The sequence below is a fragment of the Vitis riparia genome, chromosome 14 (assembly GCF_004353265.1).
Source record: "Vitis riparia cultivar Riparia Gloire de Montpellier isolate 1030 chromosome 14, EGFV_Vit.rip_1.0, whole genome shotgun sequence".
Classification (NCBI taxonomy): domain Eukaryota; kingdom Viridiplantae; phylum Streptophyta; class Magnoliopsida; order Vitales; family Vitaceae; genus Vitis; species Vitis riparia.
The window spans coordinates 3,272,513-3,296,505 of NC_048444.1; the positions used below are offsets into that span (position 1 = coordinate 3,272,513).

General features: G+C 35.9%; 3 protein-coding genes across 4 annotated transcripts in view; all 3 read left to right on the forward strand.

The window, feature by feature from the left end:
* LOC117930239 (nuclear pore complex protein GP210) overlaps positions 1-12,715 on the forward strand; it is a 55,903-nt gene extending 43,188 nt beyond the window's left edge. Inside the window, exons 25-42 of the mRNA XM_034850791.1 lie at positions 161-263; positions 359-471; positions 720-791; positions 1,559-1,634; positions 2,864-2,971; positions 3,150-3,291; positions 3,757-3,843; positions 3,935-4,151; positions 4,472-4,538; positions 5,029-5,120; positions 5,399-5,459; positions 5,538-5,869; positions 6,141-6,143; positions 8,573-8,609; positions 8,699-8,862; positions 9,475-9,574; positions 9,730-9,899; positions 11,815-12,715. Coding sequence (XP_034706682.1) covers positions 161-263; positions 359-471; positions 720-791; positions 1,559-1,634; positions 2,864-2,971; positions 3,150-3,291; positions 3,757-3,843; positions 3,935-4,151; positions 4,472-4,538; positions 5,029-5,120; positions 5,399-5,459; positions 5,538-5,869; positions 6,141-6,143; positions 8,573-8,609; positions 8,699-8,862; positions 9,475-9,574; positions 9,730-9,899; positions 11,815-12,345 — 2,475 coding nt within the window. The 3' untranslated portion in view covers positions 12,346-12,715. The remainder of the gene's footprint in view (positions 1-160; positions 264-358; positions 472-719; positions 792-1,558; positions 1,635-2,863; positions 2,972-3,149; positions 3,292-3,756; positions 3,844-3,934; positions 4,152-4,471; positions 4,539-5,028; positions 5,121-5,398; positions 5,460-5,537; positions 5,870-6,140; positions 6,144-8,572; positions 8,610-8,698; positions 8,863-9,474; positions 9,575-9,729; positions 9,900-11,814) is intronic.
* A 1,216-nt stretch (positions 12,716-13,931) lies between these two features.
* Positions 13,932-16,967, forward strand: LOC117930206. Its single transcript, XM_034850722.1, has 3 exons — positions 13,932-14,040; positions 14,132-14,248; positions 16,398-16,967. Exons 1-3 carry the CDS (start codon positions 14,005-14,007, stop codon positions 16,575-16,577), a joined length of 333 nt encoding a protein of 110 aa, XP_034706613.1. The 5' UTR covers positions 13,932-14,004; the 3' UTR covers positions 16,578-16,967.
* A 1,315-nt stretch (positions 16,968-18,282) lies between these two features.
* Positions 18,283-23,517, forward strand: LOC117930205 (protein kinase PVPK-1-like). 2 transcript variants are annotated; one of them, XM_034850721.1, is made up of 3 exons: positions 18,283-18,728; positions 19,084-20,646; positions 22,418-23,517. In XM_034850721.1, the coding sequence occupies exons 2-3, from the start codon at positions 19,466-19,468 to the stop codon at positions 23,286-23,288; spliced, it is 2,052 nt and encodes a 683-aa protein (XP_034706612.1). In that variant the 5' UTR covers positions 18,283-18,728; positions 19,084-19,465; the 3' UTR covers positions 23,289-23,517. The 2 variants fall into 2 exon arrangements, with proteins under 2 accessions (XP_034706612.1, XP_034706611.1); XM_034850720.1 differs by having other exon boundaries at positions 19,461-20,646.
* Positions 23,518-23,993: the final 476 nt, after the last annotated feature.

The window sequence follows — 23,993 nt, forward strand, 5'->3', positions numbered from 1 at the left end:
TTCTTCTTCTTCTTCCTTTCTTTCTCTCTCTTTTTTAATATTTTTATTTTTTTATTCAAACTTTGTCAAAATTACTGGAATTACTTTTGCATTCTCCACATTTTTGTTAATAGTTCTGGAGCAGTAGAAGTTACTATGCTGTTGCTTTGTTTGGTGTCAGGTGGCTCAAATAAGAATAACCCCCCAAAAGTTCTCATTCCATGTCATTGATCTTGCTGTTGATGCTGAAGTGAAACTTTCAATAAACTTTTGTGATGTGCTAGGTATTTTTTGTTCAGCTATAGCTTTTTCATCTTAGCTTTTATATGTTCCAGATTTGAGTCTTAATCCACCTACTTGTAAATTTTCATTTGACCAGGAAACCCTTTCCATGAAGCATTTAATGTGATTCCCTTGGATGCTGAAACTAATTATCCTGATATTGTCTCCATTAATAGCACAGGTGATGGCTATGGGAATATCCATCTCAAGGTTTGTTTTGTTTCTTAGTTTGTGTAAATTGTTGAGTTTCAATTTTTTATAGCAATAAACAAGAAGGAACTGTGGATTATACTTTCTGCCACACCACTGGTTCCTTTTCCTTTCCACTTATACAAAGTGTTTCATGCAGATGATTATGCCTGGGTGATTAAATGCATTTCATCTTTTTTAGCATCCTATCCTTTCTACTTGATCATATAACGTGTTTCATTCCCTTGCTCTCTTGTCTCTTTTTGAAGGGCATACGCCATGGTAGGGCTCTGCTGCGAGTATCAATTAACAGTAGTCCACATAAATCTGACTATGTGCTGGTAACTGCTTGCTCTTTTTCATACCCCTAAAATGTCTGAACTTAGAAAAAGTTGCCCTCTTATTTCAAAAGATACTAAAAAATGAAGGCTCTATGGAAATATTCAGAGAAAAAGGGTAACTCTTTTTTTTGTTGCAACCTGTTCCTTTCAAGTTCTATTCATTTTTTAAAAGAGGAAAAACTTGGTTTCTTTTTCATTATAACAGATGTGAGTGTGAGAATTGCAAAGACAAAGAATAAGAAGAGAAAAAAAGAAAGCTAGGGTTTCATTAACAAAGGCTTAAGAAAGAGATTACATAAAAAGCTTTTATATAGGCAAACAAGAAGAGCTAAGAGGCTATTCTACCCTATTGATAATATGAAATGACTAAGCTAAAATACTATCTAACAGTGAGACCTTGGTATTCATGGTGGTAACCACCATGGATGGGTTACACCGAAGAGATTATTTTTCATGAGAGCTTCCTTTATCATTATGACTGACTTGGATCTTTGGTTGATACCAAAGGTTCAAACCAGTAAAGGATTTTTGAGGCACCTCTGAGCTAGGCGGCTCACCTCAGGAAACTTAATGACTCTGTGTATGTTCCTTATTCATTGATCAAAAGTTACTGGTTATAATCATAAAATGGAAAAGTATGTCCTTTATAGAAGTTTCCCTTGTTCTGCTCTAATTTTTACTCGTTTCCCCTTTGTTCAATCGTTGTATGCATTTGTTCTCTGGTTCTATTTGCACTTCAAGATTAATTAAATTTTTTATTTCTTCAGGTCTCAGTTGGTGCTTATTTATCTCCTCGGAACCCCGTCCTTCACCTTGGAGGTCATCTCAACTTCAGCATAGAAGGTAGGACATGGCTAAATTTGCTTATAATTTTTAAATTATCATGAAATTAGTTTTATGTGCAGTTTTCAATGTGTTGAATAGCTATTTATATCTCTTTGCTTATCTGTAATGCTGCTTGTTTATATTGTAAAAATTTGAATATCGTCTTTAGTCAATGGTTTATTTTTTATGCAAGCATAAGGACACGTTAAGTGAACAATAGAAGGCATGATCTTCTAGAACTTGTTGATTTTTTTTTTTAAAGAAAATACCGAGAACTAAGCATCAATATTCTTTATATATATATAGTCAAAATAAAAGAAACTTGTAAAAAGTGCTGAAAAAAAGTGCACCAAAATACACTAGTTGTATGCAACGGGCCCAAAAGAGAGAAGGCACAAAAAACAACTCCCCCTTAGCAAGACCCCAACCAATATGCAAAATCGAAAAAAGCCATAGAACCTCTCTCTATAAACAATTTCATCCACTAGAAAATATGACAAAGAAGAGAATTTTTCAAAGAAAGATCCATTAGCTCCACATTATCAAAAGACTTTGATTTCGTTCTCTCATTGTCAAGGAGCTAAGGAAGTTGGAGTGCTTGCTTAACTACAGTCATTCAAATGGTAAAGAGAGAAGGACCCAGAAGTGTGGGTTGTTGATGCTGAAGCGGGAAGGGACAGTGGGTTTTTGCTGAAGAGGGTAGATATTGCTGAAATCATTAGTCTATTTTCTTTAAGGGGATCTGTTACCTTCAAGGGTCTTTGTTTCTTCTTTTGGTTCATCTAGCAGTTAGCTATTTGCCTGCAAGAAGACTGAATTGGGAATTTCTATGCTTCTGTTTCTTCTCTGCTATGTTCATGGGTTATTATGGTTTGATATTTCTTTTTTCCTTTCTCTTGCCTTTCAGTGCTATTTGTATACCCCATGTATACCTTGTGCACCTTTTCCAAGTGCTTTTAATATATCTGCTTTTTACCTATCAAAAAAAAAAAAAAAAAAGTGAATTCCTCCTTTGCTTAACAAATGGTGTGCATTAATAAGAAATGGCTATCAATTTCATCGTACAATCATGTTTTTCATTTGTTTACAGCTAAATGAATCACATATGACAAGTGGAACTCTTTTTTGTCTGAAATTAATTCTCTTGTTTACATGGTTTTGGTTTTTCAGCTCAAAATTGTGATTCGTCAAAATAATAAATAAATAATTGTATAATTGATACTTTATTGTTTTCTGCTATATTATAGGATTAAAAGATAAAGTATCTGGCCAGTGGTTGAGTGGCAATGAAAGTGTTATATCTCTAGATGTACTATCTGGAGAAGCTCAAGCAGTTGGGGAAGGTACAACACAAGGTACTGAATAAAGATATCTTTCAACCTGTGAATATCCAAGTTTATGAATAAGACATGTAATGGTTTCATATTTTCTTTCTTTTTATTTTTATTTTTTATTTTTTGCAGTTATCCTTGTGGTTTATTTTTAATATACTAATGTTAATTTTCACATTCATGACTTGTAACCTATGAACAGTGTTCTTTGAATGTTCAAGTTTGAAGCTGCAGACAACAGTTACAGTGCAAAAGGGGAAGATTGTTCTTGTTGATGCTCCAATGGAGACCTTAACAAATGCCCCTATCCCTGCAAAAGGATATAATTTCTCTGTGAAGTTCAGGTCTGTAAATTAGCCTCTTTGTTCTGACAGCAGTTAAGAATTAGCATGTCTTTCTTGTCTGATGTTTGGAAGTTTTATGCGAGCATGATGGTTCTTGTTTTCTAGTTGCTGTATATGTGGAGGTCTGTAATTGCTGAAGCTTTATGCATTTGAGTAGACAAAAATACTAGTGTCTTAACTTCTGAGCATGTGGAATTTTATATAATTTCCTTCCTTGATAGGCAAATAATGTGGAGTTCAGATATTTTAACAGTCTGACGAGCACTTTGACTATAGTTCCCATTTTTACTGCCCTTTGGAAATTCAGCAAGTGATTACTTAATGAAACTGTCAACACCTACTCCTGACATGTATAACTTCCAGCAATATACCAAGCTGAGCTTTTTGTTTCAAGAGGCATATGGATTTAAAAGAAGAGGAACAGAAATATTTGCTAATGTCTTTCATCTATTTGTTTGGTTGCAGTAGTGATACCTATGGCCATGATCTAGAAGGCTTCAGGAATGATATGGGTGTCCTCTTTGACTGTAGGGTGGATCCACCTTTTGTCGGGTATGTTCCAATCTTTTGCTCTTGGTTGCTTGTGAACCACTGAATCATTTGTCTGTCCTATGTTAATTATTTTCCTTTCGTGAAATTAAAGGTATGCAAAACCCTGGAGGGATTTTGGCACTGGTAAATCATATTGCCTCTTCTTTCCTTACTCTCCAGAGCATCTGGCACGGTCTGTTCCGAAGTCAAAGGACATGAGACCATATATTTCTCTTTCCATCAGTGCTTCAGTGCAAGAAACCAACCATGTCTCAGGATCTGCATCGGCCCTTTTTGTTGGTGGGTTTTCCATCTTGGAAATGGGCAAGGTAAGATCCCATGTTCTAGAAAATGAAGGGGTTTACAATGGTGCATACAATTGGAACTCCAAAGAAAGAGAGAGAGAGAGAGAGCACTCCCTAGAGTTTTACTAATTTGCTGGTGCTTCACTAGTAGCTTTACACTTTTGTTATACTTTGTTTTTGCACTATATCCTAGAGAATTTCCCTCAATTTGAATAGAAAATTTGAATCAGTTAAGTTTATGATCTTTAAAACTGATTTGGTGAGGTAGTCCCCTCAAATTGGGTCACAGAAATCAAGCTTGATGACTCCTCCTTACTTTCTGATGTTTAAAATGTTTGTTCCAGAATTTAGTGCAGTTGAATTTGACAGCAGGCTCCAACAAGACCATAATAACCATTTTGGGGAATACAGGTAACATAAATAGTTGTTTGCGCTTCTTCTGTTCAGCATCTTTGTTAACCTCTATCTGGACAACAGGGTTACCAGTCCCTACTAGTTGTGCAAATCTAGGTTGGAGCTAAAAAATCTAGATTGTTATAAATAATTATTTTATTTATATGCATATGAACGCATATGTGTGCATTTCAACCATGTATGGTAGTTATTCTAAACCCATAAAATCAAAGTCTATTGGATCCATTGCATTGCCTGTTGGGGTAGGATTTTGGAGCGTTTTCTTGCGAAGCCATCTTTGATGGTGGAACAGATCCTCTTGAATGCAGGTGCTTCATGTGTCATAGATAATGCTGGACTGTTTCTATCCTCCATCTCTCCCCAACATCTTCAATCCACACAACCAACATTAACACTCTTGCTCTGCTCACTTGCATCTTAGTGTTAGATTTGCTTGTCATTATTATCATAGAAATTGGTTTAATCAGATGTTTATTTCTTATTATAGATGTTGATATCCACTGGCATGAGCGGGATTCTATAATGATCAGTCCTGTGCATAAAGAAGACTTTGGGATTGGTGGGCTTGCAAAATATGAGGTGAGTACTGTGCCTAGTTTTATATAAATGGTTGTAATGTGGGGTTTTCTGACAATTTTTTTTCATCTTAGTAGTAGAAGATGTCCTGTAGAAATGAAATAACTCAATCCTGTTTTCCATATTACTTGAAAGTAAAATTCATGCTTTAGAATGTAGTAATGACAAAACAAAAAGGTCTCATTTCCAATGTTATGTGGAGATTACATGTGTAGAAATTAAAGATCTCATTTCCATATCTGATCTCTATTTCTTTTGATCATTGTCATCTATGCCCCAAGGTCAAAGTGCTACAGGCTAAGAAATTCAAAGATAAAGTGGTGATCACACTCCCAGCCAATGGTGAGCATAGTTTGTGAGATTTCATTAAAAAAAAAAAAAAATAGGAGAGCAATGTGACATGAAGTGTATGTTTTACAGGCCAAAGAGTTGAACTAGATGTAAGCTACGATCCAGGAGAAAGGGCATACTCAGTATCCACTGTGAAAGTAACACTATGGGCAGGCGTGGTTGGTTGTATTGCTTTGTTGCTATTGACTCTGGCCATCTTCATATTCTTCCTGGACAGGCCTGACAGAGCTCGGCCATCCAACCCTCCAGCCAATTCAAGCATTGTAGCACCCACAACGCCTGATCGAAGGAGTCCAGCTGTTCAGAACGATTCCTCTCCTCGAACACCTCAGCCTTTCGTAGAGTACGTGAGGAGGACGATCCATGAAACTCCTTATTACACACGAGAAGGAAGGAGGAGAGTTAATCCTCAGAACACTTACTAGATCCTCCTTCAAAATCATGTATCATGCAGTAGGCAAGTGGCTGGAACCTGGTAATTTGTAATGTCAAGATTTTGATGTACCATGTGTATATTAGATACCGAAAACCCGGCTAGGTAACGTTTTTTAAAACAGTTTTGGAAAATAATTTTTCAGAAACAATTCCCAGGCGGTGTGCTCTTCAAAGAAGAGCAGCATGTTTTGTCAGGCTTCATGTTAGATTGCTGAAGAGTTCTTTTCCTTCAACGAGAAGGTGGAATGGTAACTGAAATAATTTTATTAAAGAAAAAAATAACTTCTTGTGTCTAAGCAAGAAATTATGATATTCTTGAATATTAATTGAAACGTATATTTAATTTGTAAAAAAGAAAAAGAAAAAAAAGATATACATTATTTTTTAATATTCCACATTTGTTTTAAATAAAAATTATATTACATTTCAATATTTGTTATTAAAAAATATGAAAATTTCCTTTTGTTTAATAATATCTATTATTAAAATATTTAAAATTTATAAATGTTTTTTTTATACTCTGTCATATATATATGAGACATATATTTGTACTATTTTATAATATGTTTGATAAATATTTTCTTAGTTTTTCTTTTTTAATCACAAATTTAATTTTTTTTAATCAAAATATTTTATCTTATAAAAATAGGTAATATAAAAAAACACTAATAAAAAATAAATTTATAATGCATGAAATAAAAACATTTTATACCTTAACTTAAGATTAATATATTTCAAGTGTAATAAATATAAAAAATTAAAATAATAATATATTTTATTAATTATCTTATCCCATTGTACGGGACACGAGATTAGATATGTTATCTCTATCTTATCCATGTTATTTCTAATATTAGATATATTAGGGTTTATTTAAAAGAAGATTAGTATGAGAGAAGAATGAGAATGATGTTGTCGGTGAACTAAATTAATATAAAAGTAGAAGTAAAAGTGTTGGTGAGTGATATTTAATATTATAATTTATCATCTAGAAAATTTTAAAAAATAATATTTTAATAATATTGTTTTTTGTTCTTAAAGCTTAAAATTACCGTTAAGAAAAGTGGGATTTTACATTGTCAGGGAGAGTCAAACTTCAACTCATAGGGATGACAATGAGATGAGTTTTTTTGGGTACCCGCCTCATCCTACCCCTAATGAGACGGGTTTAGAGTGAGTTTAAGAGTTTTTAAAAAACTTAGGATGAGTTTGGGGTTCCGTCTTGTTCTCGCTTTGTCCCGATTATATAAAATTTTATTTTTTTTAAATTTAATTTAATTTAATTTTTATTTTCTTATTTTTAATATATATTATAATAATAATAAATACTTTTCAATAAAATAAATTTTAAAAATAATAATTTATTATTCATAAAATATATTTATTTTAATGAATTTAAAAAAATTTTAAAAATAAAATTTTTGAAAAAAATTAAATTAGATGAGATAAAGATGAGAATTATTTTGAATAAATGGGATGGAATATGGGCCAACCATCCGAAGAATCCGAACCCGACCCGTTACCATTGCTCCACCGCCTTACTCCTCAAGTGTACATGCACCCTTCTCCCCCAAACCCCCATCACACCATTTATTCATTGCCACGTAATCATCTTCAAAGCCTCACCAGATTTGAATTTCACACTTTTAGCACAAAATTAATTACAAATATCTAGGGCACGCATTTCTGCTTCGTCTCCTTCTTTGTCTAACATTTGTCCAGGTCTCCGCCGTTGTAGCCTTTCGCCCATTGCCGGCACTCTCGGAAGCCATGGACTCACAGCCCACTGAGGCCATTCTTGACGGAGAAAATAACGACGTTAAATCCTCTCACCACACTGATGATAATGACTCCAAGCCTCACCCTCATACGGGTGACGGAGCCAGCCCTGGGTCAGTCTTCTTTTTCTTTATTTATCTTGTTTGTTTGTTTCTCGGGAAAATAGACTTAGCATTTTTTTTTCTTTTCCGAGAGGCAAAGAGAAATTTCGGTTTATTTCTCAGTTCTGAGATTCCGTTTTAAGTTAATAGCTTTGATGAGATTATCCTGGGCATTTCTTGGAGCCCATTTTCTGATCTCTGCAATTTATTGCTCTACATATGTAAATAACTGAAACTGAAACTGAAACTGAAAATGAAGTTATCGGTCTGTTTGAAATTACAATCTGTGCGTGCTTAAACTTTAAACCTATTCTCTCTAAATTTAAGATGGTTGTGTTAGCCTGATAAACGTTGTTGGCCCTTTAAATTGGTAGTTTAACAGTTGGACTTGCTTTTAATTTATTCTTATGGTTCGCCGGCTCTGTTTGCTGTCCGTGTAATCAATTCCTTTAGTTCTCCATTTGGTTGCCGAGACAACTCTGGAAGAGAGAAAGATGAGTGTTATGTTTAATGTTCTATTGGGTTTTAAATGATGAAGTGCTCCAATATACCAATCCAAGTAGTTGCTTTAGGATGCAGGTTTCCTCACCCCCCTCCCTTTTCTCTGAAACCAAATGGAGAATTAATGGTCAGCTTTTAGTTTTTCTGGCTCTGCTTTTTATTTTTCATCTAAATGAAACTTTGTCCTTTTCTCTTTAATTTTGCATTTTAGTTTCACCCTCTTTAGAAATGTGTGTTATGAATGTTACTAGCTAGCTTTTGATTCTATTGAAATGTAATGGCAGGAAGATTTTTATTGGAGGCTTGGCTAGAGAGACGACTTCTGGTGAGTTCTTTTTTCTGGTCTGATTTCCTATGGCCATCAAGTTTAGTTCACTGTGTTGTTTTCTTATCTGATTGTGATTGTTTTTGCAGCACAATTTATCAAGCATTTTGGTAAATATGGTGAAATTACGGATTCTGTGATAATGAAGGATCGGAAAACTGGACAACCTCGTGGGTTTGGGTTCGTGACTTACGCAGACCTGTCTGTGGTTGACCAAGTCATCCAAGACACCCATGTCATTAATGGGAAACAAGTAGGTTTCATTTGATGTTAATATTGGACCAAATTATTATTTTCTGCCTTTCAAATTCACGGCAAAGTTTTTAAAGGCTCACCTTGAGCGATTCAGTCTTAAAATGCTTGAGGCTGTAAAATTTAGCAGGGATTTCATGAGGTCTTACTCATAGGCTAAGATATAGTGAAAGGTGCATTTTGGCACCTTTTTGGCTAACAATGCTGCCTTTAGTTATTTGATTTTATATTGAATATTTCTCAACCTTGTATGTTTTTTATTTCCTTAGATTAAAGCATTATTTTTGAATGACTGTTCTTTGTCTTTTTTAGTAATCCTTTATACAGGCTTGCTACATGTTAATAAGTGATGACATATTGCCAAATTTTTGCCACATGTTAATAAGTAATGACATATTAAAGATTTTTGTATCTGCAAAATTTTTTTAAAATGTTTGCATGTATATCTTTAGTTTTTTCATTTTTCTCTTTTACTATCAAATATGAATATTTTTTATTATAGAATAAGAAGTCCAGGGTTGAGCCTTGGCTTATAGGAGCAAAAACAGTGTGCTTATGCTTAAATTGATGGCCTGTTTTATTACCTCTAACGTGTGGTTTTGCTATGTTTTAGGTAGAAATCAAGCGGACCATACCAAAGGGAGCCATTGGTGCTAAGGATTTCAAAACTAAAAAGATCTTTGTGGGTGGAATTCCAGCAACAGTGACTGAAGGTCATATTATTATTTTCTTCTTTTCTTCTTCTTCTTCTTTTTTAATATGCAAATGTCATATTGTGGTTTATTATCGCTAGTTTCTCTTTTATTAGTACCTTGGTGGTTTGAATACCAGTTATTAAGGCACTGAACTGTTTATCTCAAATGAGCAGAGGAGTTCAAGGACTTCTTCACACAATATGGAGAGGTTAAGGACCACCAGATTATGCGAGATCATTCCACCAGTCGTTCACGTGGCTTTGGATTTGTTACATTTGACACAGAGCAAGCTGTGGATGATCTCTTGTCCCAGGGGAACAAGCTTGAGCTGGCTGGAGCTCAGGTTAGTGGGTGCCCACAAAAATCAACACCACTATATTATTTTTTTGTTTTCTTGTCCTCAAGAAAATATCCATCTTTTTGCCATCAATCCTCTAATAGCTAATAATTATGGAGGCACAGAATTTTTTTGTTGGCAGAAATGATAAAACTAATAGTTGCTGATTTTTCTCATGACAACACATTAAGAAAATGGAAGATCCCCAAGTATACAAGCTTTGGTGCACATATGCTTGATTTCATCTTTTTACAAAGAATTCATGTTGTGGCATTTAAATTTTGATCTCATTTGAATGAGTGAAACTTTAGTTTGTTGCACTTTTTTGAACCTTAATGTCTCATAACTTATAGTTTTCTCAATTGAACAAGACGTCCTAATTTATGATAATATACTTCCACTGTTAGTTATTGCATTATTAAGTATTTCAGTGACCATTTTTTGCTTTGTCTGATGATTTCGTATTTGCATGCTCTTGTACTCCTTTGTGTGGCTATAAACCTTTGAATGCCATGTTTGCTTCCCCACCTTTTAAAATATCTTTAAATCTTCTCAAAACCTGTTAAAAAATCCTCGATGGACCTTAAGATCATATTCTATTGTTAATATACTATCGACCAACCATCTTCACCATAGGAGATTAAAGAGAGAAAAATGCTATTTTCAAGAATGGACATTCATGGCAAAAATTATTCTGTTTCAATGCAGTTTTATTTGCTCTTGAAGTTGGTTGACTTGTGATTTCTTCTCTATGGCTTCATCTGATTTGTTGTGGAGTTGAGTGCTCTTATAATAATGCTTAATGAGGGAGTAAAGCCTCTATGTTGTGCAAATTGATTTAGATTATCTTACATCCTCCTTAAATTTAATCCCTATGTCTCGGCTTTTAAGCACAGTAGCTAGATTTGTAAAGAAACAGGATGCTCAAAGTTGAAATTAGGATTTTTATCATTTTTAGCTTCATAAACACCTACATATATGTTTATAAAAAATATATAATATATATTCCATCTTGCCTTTTGGCCTAATCTGTATACTTTGTGTGTACTTTTTTTTTTATAGGAAACAACAAATATATTCCTTCTTGCAAGCGGCTTTAATATATTCTTCTATTTACCTTTCAAAAAAAAAAAAAATCTATATATATATATGTATTGCTGTAACTCATTGTACATTAGGATATTTGGTTAAAAGAATGCTAATTAGTAGGTAGAAGAATTCTCTTTTAATGAAAAACTCATTGTCACTCCTTGTCATCGGGTGACCAAGTTGATTTCTAAAACAGAATAAAAAATAAAAAATAAAAAATTTAAAACTTGATAAGAGTTCGCAACTCATTAATCATGAGGAAGTGGAGCTTTCTCATTGCTTGTCAAATATGTTACTTCCTTTCTTTTTACATCTTTCTCCTTGTGGGGAGATTAATTATTTGACAAGAAATTATTTTGGTAATGGATGTTGTTAAATGACATTTTCTGGCTATAATTGCTCTAGAAATCACTAATTTTAGTGCCCTATTGTAAATTTGGAAGATGGTTTGGAAAGTCTGTTGCTACTACTGCCGAAGTTGTGCATAATGGGAATGTTTATTTGCCATGCTACTGAGAGCTACTTCTCGGGAAAAAAAAAAAATCACCTTTGGTTGTGAAAAAACAAAAAAAAAGACGGAATTTTTATGTGATCCAAACATGGCAGTGATGCAATCATTATGAAGTCATTACATGGGTCCAATTTTCTATTTACAAGATGCGGTTTTTGTGTGCATGTATGATAATCTAGATTTGATTTCTGTTCGTGAGATGCAGTTTTTGTGTGCATGATGTATGATAATATGATAATCTGGATCTGATTTCTGTTTACAAGATGCAGTTTGTGTGTATGAAGTATGATAATCTTAGTCCGAATTTATGTTCACTTGTAGGTGGAGATCAAGAAAGCAGAACCAAAGAAGCCAAACCCACCAGTGCCCCCATCCAGGCGATATTCGGATTCTAGACCTGGCTTTGGTGGGGGCTTTGGAGATGCTTATGCTGGCTTTGGAGGCAGCAGTTTTGGTAATGGTCCTTATAGGTCAGGTGGGGCTTATGGGAGTAGAGCCAGTGCCTATGCGGGATATGGTGGAAGTGAATTTGGCGGATATGGAGGATATGGTGGTGGTGGCAGCAGCGGCGGCGGCGGCATAGGAACTTACAGAGGAGAGCCCCCATCATTAGGGTACTCAGGTCGTTATGGGGGAAGCTTCAATAGAGGTTACGATCTAGGAGGTAGCCATGGTGGGCCTAGCGAGGGCTATGGGGCATATGGCGGTGGAGCTGGCAGCGGCTATGGAGGTGGCTATGATGCCAGCATTGGTGGTGGCTATGGAGGTAGCAGCGGAGGTCCCTTCTATGGAAGTAGAGGGGGTTATGGTGGTGGAGGGAGTAGTGGCCGGTATCATCCCTATGGAAGGTAGAAAGCATGGAAAGGGAAGAACCTTTCAACTCAAATGTAGCAGCAAAGGCAGTTGTCACGAGTCTGTAGCATTGAGCTCTCTAAATATTAGTGTGTTAGCTGTTATTCCTTGAGGGTACTTCTCTTTTGTGGGTAGAGGGGTGATATTTTTCAAGCTCAAGCTTCATGAATCCACTAACCCTTTTCTCCACCAGGACTGGACATATCTGGGTTTCATTTGTGTCTGTTGATTGACATGAACAAGATACACATTCTCTCCTCTTGTTTTCTTCATATTTTTTTCCTAAATTGTAGCAACAACAAAATGTTAACATTCAGCCTGGTATATTTCTTGACGAGTAACCAAGGAAGATCATTGCAGTTAGCCTTTAGTTGTATGGTTTGTCACTATTTATATTCCCAGTTTCAGCTTTCCCAAGTTATTACTCCCTACTGGTGACTGGTGACTGGTGAGTAATAAATGATTCACAATTGGAGTTGAGTTGCCTGCTATTTTGTAGTGTTAGGTGCATCCAATCTAATAAAAAGTTACAAAATCAAAACAATTTTCTTCAAAACATCACAACACTTCCATTCATCAATTTACTAAATTTTCTATTTTTCCAAGGTTCACTTGATTGTTACAGAGAAGTTGGTCTAGTTGGCCTTCCCTTTTTTATGTTACCATAAAAGCCATTTATTTATATTTTCATTTCCTTGATAATTAAGAATCAGTTTGGTAATTATTATATTTTAAATATTAGAAAAATTAAAAGTATTTTCTAAAATTACTATCAAATGAATCCTAAATCTGATTCATCCTAAAAGCGTTCATCATGGAGCAAAAGGAGCAAAAGCATCAGAGATTAAAGGTTTGTTTAGTAATTATTTTTGAAAATAATTTTCTACTCTTCCAAATAATATATATATACATATATTTGACAATCAAAAATCTATTTTCTATTTTTTATTTTTAAAAACAGGAAACATGATGTTTTGAAAAAAATATCTTTTACTTGTTTTTTTTTATTGTTTTCACTTTTTTTTTTAGAATATTTTTAAAAAATAATTATACAAAAACAGAATATTATATATAAAATTTATTTTTAAAATATTAAAAATAATTTAAAAACATTTCAGGTTCTCAAATAAATTTTTTTTCTGCAAAATATCAAAAAATAATTTACAAAAACTATTTTCAAAACTGTTTTGAAAAACAATAATCAAATAAACCTAAAAATCCCTATAATTGGAATCACTCTCAAACGTAATCTACCCTTATTTTGTGTTTCTTACATTTTACAATAAAATGTTGAATGTTTTGTTTCATCAATAAATGCACTCTCATTTGGTATTTTTTTTTTATTACAAAATCAAATAGTATTATATAATTTAAATTCAGAGCAAATCTACTGAGGATTGATTTTTGATTTTTGATTCTTACAATTTACAAAATAACGGTAACGTTCCAACCACAGAAGCCTGGCCCCCGCTCCGCCAAAAATATCTGTACCCTGGTGGCTTTAAAATGACCATTATATCCCTTTTTCCATCCACGTGAAAGCGTCATGGTAAGGGTAAAATGTGAAAACAAAAAGGAAAAAAGAAAAAAAGAAAAAAAGAGTTCCGTTTTTCTGGCTCACTTCTTCTCTGCGAAGAATCTACAGAGACAGAGAGGAGGATGGCAATGGCGTCGAACCTACCTGCATATCAGAAGGTGTTTCTTCTTCTTCTTCTTTTTCATATCATTCTTCACATTTTCAAATGAATTATAAAATAATCTGAAATTATTTGATTTCTTTGGGCAGTCGCGGGGACTCCAAATCTTCTGCAGAAAGAAAGATCGAGAAAGGGACCACCATCCCTATAAAGTCATCGAAATTACTCCTCCTCCCAAGAACCTCGGCATTCGCTGCTTCCCCTCTGTAAGTCTCCTTCTGTAAGTTTTTTTTTCAATTTTCTTTTCTGTTTAATTTCTAGAGTAAAATAATTCAAATACCAATAATGATTTGCCTAGTTTGTTGAAGTTAGGCACTAGGATTTCTTTGCGTATTATTGTATGCTTTAGAATTCAATATAGCTCATGATTGATGTTGTTTATGAATGCTCAAAAGTTGCAGTTTTGAATTAATCATAGAGCTTCTGCTACCCAAGCTACACGCTTACCTTTTCTTTTTTAATGTTAAGGGATTGATTCTTGAAGCTGAAACTCCGATCGATAAGATCTTTTAGAAATATTTTTGGATTGTCGATAAAGTAATGCGGTTTCTAGATTTGGAAGACAAAAAAGATGTAAGATTCTAGGTTTTTTGAAAAGGATCATTTTGGTTGCAGTGCATTTTAGGTTTCCAAGTTTGAAAGAAATGTTCATTGATCTCTCCATACCCTATGTTTGGTTTGAGGGGAAATGTAAGGAAAAAAAAAAGAAAAAAAAAAAAGGGGGTGAAGGAAAAAGAAAATTTGAAGTCAATAATTGCATATACTACTTTAAATAATAAAACCAAATATGAGAAATATAATTTCCCTTAGCATTCTGTATTTTCCTTTCCTTAATACTTTCTAGGAACCAAACAAGGCAATAGGGTTTTGAAAATTTTATTAGCATCTCTACCAATTACTGAACATTCATTATTTTGAGGAAGCCTGTAAATCAACCCCTCACTGGAGCTCTCCAGTTTGGAAATTTGAACTTTCTTGCCTCTTTTGGCAATATCCTCCATCACCAACTAAAAGCATCCTATAAATGAAATTCCACCTCATTCTTTTTGTAAATTAATTTGTCAATGTGCCTAGAGTGGTGAACAACCGATGATACTACTTGAATTGGTGGCCTTTTTCTAGTTTAAGCTTCTTCTGCCTATGTTGATTGTAAGCTTAGGTAACTCAACTGTGAGATTGGTAAAAAAAATATCTTCCTGTTTTGTTCAAATTGCTGGGTGTTAATCCCAACTAAGCATCTTGATTACTTAAAACATCATCTTGCCATTAAATAGTGCCGACAAATGAGTGAGAAAAGGTAAATAAAAGGGAGTGATATTGATATAGGCATTCAAATCAAACTTTGGTATTTAAAGCAACCTCCTCTCATGTTCCATCGGAATCAGTACCCTGATTGCTGCCTACTATTCTGTTTCTTTTCCTAAAGTCCCATGTGAAGCAAACCTATCCCATTGTCCTAACTTCTCATTTGACTTTGGACTTATCTTTATTTTATGTATTTGATAGAAGTCTTTTTAAGTATTAAATAATAGCTGATAGACTAGTTAATACACATTTATGCATATTTCAGTTTGATAAAACTCAATTCAGATCAACTGAAGCCATCATTCAAACAAGTTTTTCTCGATTCAACCTAAGGTATTATCTTATATTAAATCAGAAACATCATTCGTTCACTTCCCCCTTCCTCTTTTCCTTGTAGTGCCACCAAGTTGAATCAAAACACACCTAATTGCTATAGCCATTGGTCTTCACAGCACATCACTAATCCTTCTGTAGCATTGGTCTTCAGTTCGATGACTAAGGACACCTGAAAGAGGCAGAAATGTTGAAAAACGAATAAAGGAAGACAGCACATGTTGGACAGAGACAGAGAATATTTAGGACTTCACTGTTTGAAAACGAATTCATGGTTTAAAAAATTGGAGGAAAAAACATGGGGGCTTTTTGCAGTCACCAAGATATGTTGGTTCCTTGTTTTCAAATTAAATAATCCAGTGTCAAAATCATGTATGATATCTAACCTGTAAATAGAGGAAGATGGATGGTTTCCATATGTGTTTGAATTATCTGTCATGCATGTATTTCTTTAATGCACTCAAACTGTCTGGTGTCGCATCCACATGAGTTGAGAAAGCAGAAAACTAGCAATCGATTCTTCCCTCAAATTCAATGTACACCCAGAACAGAACTTTAATGACCTGTCATGTTGTGAACATCATTTTGTTGATCCATTGATTGAGATTAGTAGGCCCAGGTCACCTTTTTGAACTTAGAAACAGCTCAACATGATATAGTAACTGGGGTATTTATGTTGCTTTTGTGTCTCTTCTCATTGTACTTGCTCTGTTACAGAATTTGCAATGTGGGGAGAGCGTGACCATTGAAGGTCAAGCTTATACCATCTCAGCTGTCACTCATCGATACCAACTCCGGAAGGGCAAGTATGAACCTAGCGAGAAGAGGCTTGATGTTCTGTCTACTGGGAGATACATCTTGAACTTATACCTTGAAAATTTACTACAACAATCTTGACAACATCTACTTGAATAAATTTAAGTGTAGTTAACCAATCTCAGCATGTGATACTCTCATTTTCATTTAATTTTTATTTTTATTTTTAATCATATTTATGTCAAATCATTAAGCTATAAGGGCTTGTTGGTATTACTAAATATAGAGGGAGGGGAGAGGAGAGGACTTGCTTGATAAATTGTATATTAATTAATGCTTTAGTCATAATTGTGCTCACCATTACTAGATCCAGAAAGAGCCCTGTTTGTTGAATTTTCTATTAAAGCTTTAGTCATATGTAGGAAATCAACAATGAATCCTTTGAGTTGGCTCTGTCGCTGCTGGTATATATATTTATATAATCATGGTGATCGGCTCTCGCCGTATGGCATGGCATGGCATCTTTGCTTCTTTATGCGCTCCAATTTAAGTTTGATTAATTCCATCTGTCCTGTTGCCCAACCCTAGCGGCTAGCCCGGCTTTGGCCTGCCCCCCGCTAAGTTTCTTTTTTATGATAATTGACTGGAACCGTTGGGATTAAAATTCAAAATAACACTTTTAACGGACAAGTACATGACTGCTCTTGACTGCCGAGGATGGAAGCCAGGAGTCGGAGTTGAATGAAGGAGGACTGGACTGAGGGAGGAAGAGGAGGGGAGAAATGATAGCCTGCGTTGCATACTGAAAATGATTGCTCTAACATGTTTACGTGATTGGTGACAGGGTGGTGGCCACAGGTGGGTCCACTGTCTTCCCATTTGCACCTAACACTACACGTGTCTCTCGACACGGATTGTGATGTTGATATTGCCAAGGACGATCCACATCACCTCCACTCCTCAACCACAGTCGTCCGATTGAAAGCGGGGCTGGGGGGGACCCACGTGATCAGCAGCGGCAGGCACCCCACCATCATTCCTCTTCATCATTTCATGGGGACTACTCAACCACCGTATCCCTTTGGTGTCTACCGTCTGCACTACACTCACGAAGCCCAGCATCGCCTGGGCCCCACACCACCCACTCCAAAAGACGATGGTGCCCTCCATGTTGCACTGCACCTCCGGCGCAGCTTATTAACGTGCGCCTCCGCCGAGCATGACAGCCGGCCACGTGTTCCTGTTCTCGTTCACGTGAGCGCATGTGACTCCCCTCCCCCCTCCCCGTTCCCGGGAATGCAGTTATGGTTTTGGTGCGGTTACTTAACCCATGTGATCACTTTAATTATTAGTTTTTATTACTACCGAAAAATAATTCCCATTAATATAATATTTACCAAATTTGGGAATGATTTTCTCACCCCCTGCCAGATCCCAAGGGTGATGAATCACTTGCCCAAAATTTTTGCTTTCTATATATACTCAAATCTTTTTTGCTTTCAAGTTTTGAAATGAAAAGGATATTTCAATTATCTTTTCTTGTAAGAAAAATATTAAAATTGCCCACAATAAATAAGAGGATGCCAATATCCTAAGATAAAGAAAAAAAAAAAAAGAAGGGTGAATATTAATTTTTAAAGCAGGAAAGGGGAGAGGGATGCTTTATAGCTAAAAAGTATGGCCCCAGGGGAAAAAGGAAGGTGAGTAGTGTAACACTGTAACTGTAATCAGTAGAAAAAGGAGCAGGGGAGAGTGAAGAAAGGGTGCCCCATCTACCAAAAAGTGAGAAGAAGAGATCACTATCTCTCTAATAAATATTAATAATTTTTTTTTTTTTTTAGATAAAGAAAGAAAGAAGAAAGGAAGGAAGGAAGAAAGGAAGGAAGGAAGGAGCAGGGTAATAAGAAAGCAGAAGAGAGGATTAGTTTTGTGAAGGGAACATCATCCCAAAGATAAAGACGCCTTTTGCTTTGCTTTGCTTGTGAACTTGGGTTTTGGTTCTCTACTCTTTGATTCTCCCATTAAACGACGAAAAAAATAACTGAAATTTATTATTTTTATCGTTTTTTTTTATTATTCAATTCTCTCTCTCTCTCTGTCTATCTCTTTCTCTTTCTCTTTCTTTCTCGTTTGGATCGGATCTCAAAACAACTTTGAACAGCACACAAAGAGCCTACAAAGTTGTTTAGCTTTCTCTTTGGGGTTTTCTGGGTGGGGGTCGTCTCATTTTCGCTTCTTCGCCGGTCATGACCGCTTTCTTGCTCCGCATTCTCATTACTCTTTTGTAATAAGGTAATCTTTGGTTGTTGTTCTTTTTTTCTTTGTTTCTCTTTTTGGGTTTTGTTTGGTTGCCAGGATAACCGCAGGGAAGGGAAAGAAGGGGAGAGCACTTTTGTTCTGTCTTTGTGAGGTCTTTTGGTTGACAAAATCTGTTAATGCTGGGTTTGGGTTGAGAAAGCTGTGTAATTTTCTGGGTGCTATGTGGTTATTTAGATCTTTATTTATTGTTTATCATTTTTTTGGTATGTTTTTTATTTATTTAATATTATTGTGAATTAAGGTTCATGTATTGTTTTCTCCGTTAAGTTTGGGGTTTTCTTGGATTTTATGGGTTGCTGGTGATTTACTCTTTAATGGGTCTCTGCAGATTTGGTGAATTACATTTCTTTTTTGAATTTGCATAATGGCTGATTCGAATTCATGCCTTCGGTTTGGGTGTTTGCTTAGTGGTTGTGCATAGTAGTGTCAATTACGACACTCTTTCTTTGAGAAAGACGCTTGCCCTTTGTTTGGTTGCTCAGAAAACTGATGAAAAGATTAAGGATATATTTGGATCACTACAGTTTTATTAAGCTCTGTTGCGTGGAGGCTCTGTTTTCTCTGACTGTTTCAATAGTGAAATAAGATTCAAAATTTTATTTGTTTTCTTTTCACACGCTTTCTCAGCAACAAAAAGGGTAATAGTCTGTAAGCGATAGCCTTAGAATAAGGATCGATGAGCTCAATTGGATTTTGATGTGGCAGCGCTGATGCTGAATTGCTCAATGGAATCGGTTGGTGATGGAGTTAGTTCTTTCCCAAAGACTCATAATTCTGCTTCTGTGATGGGCTATAACCTTTCTTCCATCTCTGGGACTTCTCGCCCCACTCGGCTTCCACCTCCAAAACAATCTAGAAATGACGGGGCTTCTTCTGCATCTTATGCAACTGTTCCTGACCATGGGATGAAGACTGTCCTACATGCAGTGGACTCTGTAATCAATGAAAAGCATTCCCACAAAACAGCACAAGATCATATGCATCTCGAAGAACTACATACTTCATCAAAACAATTATATAAATCAAACAAAGATCAATTGGTTGTGGGCCCAAATGCTGTTCTTGATAAGATGGGGAAAAATTCTTCTCAAAAGCAGGTTTCAGCAGTGGAAACCAAATCTTGCATCAAGCATCCTGTTGATGTTTCTGAGAATTGTAATTCAAGTGGATTGATAGGTCCTGAAAATTTTGTTCCAGGCCCATGTAAAGGAGGTGTTGTAGAACCAAACAGCCAATTAACGGCTCAATCAGCAATTAGCTTTTGCGCTAGTCCTCAAAACAGTCTATACTCTGCAACTCAGTACACAGAAGCAAAACAAAGTTTCACCAACACGGAGGTTAGTGAATGTGCAAGCAGTGTAGAGAAGTCTGGTGAAAGTGCTGAAATTAGCAACTCCTGTGATTTTGCTGAGAGCAGGAAGACTAGTATCTACAGAGGTAGCACTGGCAGTGATCTTAGTGATGAAAGCAGCTCCAGCAGTTTTAGTAGCACTCTTTACAAGCCTCACAAGGCAAATGATACGAGATGGGAAGCAATTCAAGCTGTGCGATCTCGTGATGGGGTGTTGGGTTTGAACCACTTCAGGCTGTTGAAGAAATTGGGATGTGGAGATATAGGCACTGTTTATCTGTCAGAGTTGAGTTGCACTAGAAGTTACTTTGCCATGAAAGTTATGGATAAAGGAGCTCTAGCGAGCCGGAAGAAGCTTCTGAGGGCTCAAACAGAGAGAGAGATATTGCAATCTTTGGATCATCCATTTCTGCCTACTTTGTATACACACTTTGAGACAGAGAAGTTCTCTTGCTTGGTGATGGAGTTCTGCCCTGGGGGTGATTTGCACGCACTCAGACAGAGACAACCAGGGAAATATTTCTCAGAGCATGCTGCCAGGTCTGTTTTTCTTTTTGCCCTTTACCTTTAAACTTCTATGCATACATTAAAATGACCTAGTTATATATTTATGTATTGTCAATTGTCAAAATGCTTTTAGGGCAATACCACTGCTGCCCATGTATGCAGCTCATGGTGGCAAGTGCCAACTGTTTGGTGCTTAGTTTTCTAAGAAAACTGAAGAACTAGAAAATCCAATTTTGGTTGAAACAGCGTTGATAGGACTTGATGGTCTCAATGACTTTCCATTGCCTCATATGTTCACTATGGTGCTGTTACAGATATCTTCTTTTCCCACAAAGGCCTCTGAGTAACAAGCTAATAGAGCGAATTGCTTGTAAAACTGTTCTCTTGGTTGCTTACCCGAATAATCTTGAGATCATGTCTTAATCTTGAATGTCTAACTGGCTCCTCAATTAATTGCACACATTTTTTTGGAGAAATTGCCCATTTGAAATTGGTAAACAAAACTTAAGTTGAAACACTTCCACAAAGTTGATATAACCCTTTCTTTCATATGCTACCTTTGCATTTGTCCACTGAGCCTTTGGTCCCTACCTCCTTCCCCTTTCTTCTTCTGGACAATTTTTATTTTGTTAAACCATTTTAATAGTTTAAAACAATTGGTGGTTTATTTTTTCTCCAAGTTCTTTCCGCTCTTGGGTGCCAAACCTTTCATGAAAGTTTTACACTGCTTCAATGACATCACATGTAGGTGGGCAGACTAAGAAATGCCCAACATATATTGCCTTATATAAAGAAGTGTTATTTTTCTATTTATTTATGATATCATTCAAAAAAAAAAAATCTGATTTAATTATTTAACTACAAAACTGTAATACCAACACAACTAAGTTTGTGTAGTTTTGAGTTATAATTAATCGAAGTTTTTACTCGTCACACTATAGTTAACATTCAGAAAAATAAATAAATTCCAATATTAATTGAACTAGGTTCCCTTATATAAAAAAGATTTATATATGTGGTTGGCATAATTGGTAGATGGTGATTAAGAAATTAAGTTAAACCATGGTTAAGAGGTGAACACTTAGGTGGTGTTTTTTTTTTTACTTAATTCTAAATAGAACTTTAATGCTTAATAATGTTAAGTATTAGGTTGTTTATTTTTTTAATAGTTTATTTCTATTAAACATTAAAAAGTAAAGAAAAACAAATATATTACTTTTTGCAGTAAAAAGTTTATAGTAAGTCATGAAAAAGTAGAAAGACAAACGACTTAAAGTCTGAAAGCAAATTGCTTTCAGCAAAAAGCTAAAAAAAAAATGCCCTCTTAGTCTTCTTTCTGAAGTATTGTGGCTGAAATGTAGATGTAGAACATACAACAGTACTAGTAAGATACATGGATTTAGATGAGATAATTGGCTAGATATAGATTTTGAGATGAGTTGATTGGAAGACAATCCCAAGTTTACATGAACCCATTCACCACCCTACAAGTCAAGCAAGACAAAACATGCAAACATGCTCATTTAATAGTTAGTTTACAGGCATATGATTGATGCATAGCCACATTTAGTAGTTTATTTTTACATGCATATTTGTTAGTCACTTTTATGCGAACGTAGTGTACAGAATGAGAGGTGAATTGGAGTATTATAGATGCATGTACTCTCACTAACCTGTACATATTAGATGATGATGATGATGATTATGCAGTTTTATCTGAATTGGAATGGGATCTATTGGAGAAAAATCAAGTTGAATCGGTACCTGTGGCTATAGTTTTACTAATATCTTTTCCCTTGTTCAGGTTTTATGTGGCAGAAGTTCTCCTTGCTTTGGAGTATTTGCACATGCTTGGGATCATTTACAGGGACCTGAAACCAGAGAATGTTCTGGTGAGGGAAGATGGGCATATAATGCTTTCAGACTTTGACCTCTCCCTAAGGTGTGCTGTCTGCCCGACGTTGGTCAAATTCTCAAACTCAAGCTTGGAATCCAAGAACTCAGGATATTGTGTTCAGCCTGCTTGCATTGAGCCAACCTGTGTCATCCAGCCATCTTGCATCCAACCCACATGTTTTGCTCCACGCTTCTTGACAAGGGCCAAGAAAGAGAAAAAGGCAAAACCAAAGAATGACATATATCATCAGGTGAGCCCTCTCCCAGAGCTCATAGCTGAACCCACAACCGCTCGATCAATGTCCTTTGTGGGTACTCATGAGTACTTGGCACCTGAAATCATTAAAGGTGAAGGGCATGGCAGTGCTGTTGACTGGTGGACATTTGGGATCTTTCTCTATGAGCTCTTGTTTGGTAAAACTCCTTTTAAGGGAGCTGGAAACCGGGCTACTCTCTTCAATGTGGTTGGGCAGCCGCTTAGATTTCCTGAGTCACCTGCAGTAAGCTTTGCTGCAAGGGACTTGATAAGAGGTTTGCTTGTGAAAGAACCACAGCATCGCCTTGCATATAGGCGTGGAGCAACAGAAGTTAAGCAGCATCCGTTCTTTCAGAGTGTGAATTGGGCACTCATTCGATGTACCAATCCGCCAGACGTGCCAAAACCATTCATGATAGACTTCTCTGCAAGAAGTGACACAACAAAAGCACCCACAGCCGTAAAGGTCCCAGGTGTTGATGTGAAGCCTTCTGGTAATTATTTAGAGATCGATTTCTTTTGATTCTTGTGATTGTTTCCTCTCTGCTTCATTTTCTATCTCCTTTTTTTGTATTGTGCTTCAATGGCTTCTCTTTCCATTGCCAAGGGGGGGGTTCTAATATGTGGGTTCCTCTGATAAAAGCACATGTAACTGCTCCTTTGTTACTGGGCATCACATGATAAAAACTGTGCTCATGAAATTCAAATGCAATTAAATGAGGAATGAAGTTGCTGCATCTTTCTTGCTGTCCCACCTTGTGCCTCTCTTCTTCTCTATTTCTGTATCAAACTCAATGGAAAATCCACTCAGCCATATAACTTGTACCCTCAGCCAAGGATGATCTTTGAGCAGTTGGGTTTGAAGAAAAAGGCCCGCGAAAATGAAACTGTCGCTCACAGATCCATTTCCTAACCCCCCCCCCCCCCCCCTAATGAGCCTTTTCCATTACCATCAACCAACTGCCAAAGCTTTTTGACCTAACTTTCTTCATGGAATCTCCAACACATTCTCCTCTTAGTTCCTCAATCACCTAAGGACACTGTTGGGCCCTTTTTGTCTCCCACCAATGTTGGTAGCTCCTCCCCAGCAATCAACTCAGTGAAGCTACACCACACTTTATTTTACTTTCTTAGATTCTCAGTATCGTTGGGAAATTGACAGATCCTTTGACAAATGCACTGTAGTCATACTCAACTCATATTCTTCTACCAAAATCACCCGTCATTA

Bases quoted from the DNA above. Each gene is read 5' to 3' on its own strand.
- LOC117930206 (XM_034850722.1), top strand. From the start codon at position 14,005: ATGGCAATGGCGTCGAACCTACCTGCATATCAGAAG. The intron at 14,041-14,131 runs GTGTTTCTTCTT...TTCTTTGGGCAG, and splicing joins ACCTACCTGCATATCAGAAG to TCGCGGGGACTCCAAATCTT. The intron at 14,249-16,397 runs GTAAGTCTCCTT...GCTCTGTTACAG, and splicing joins GCATTCGCTGCTTCCCCTCT to AATTTGCAATGTGGGGAGAG.
- LOC117930205 (XM_034850721.1), top strand. From the start codon at position 19,466: ATGCTGAATTGCTCAATGGAATCGGTTGGTGATGGAGTTAGTTCTTTC. The intron at 20,647-22,417 runs GTCTGTTTTTCT...TCCCTTGTTCAG, and splicing joins TTCTCAGAGCATGCTGCCAG to GTTTTATGTGGCAGAAGTTC.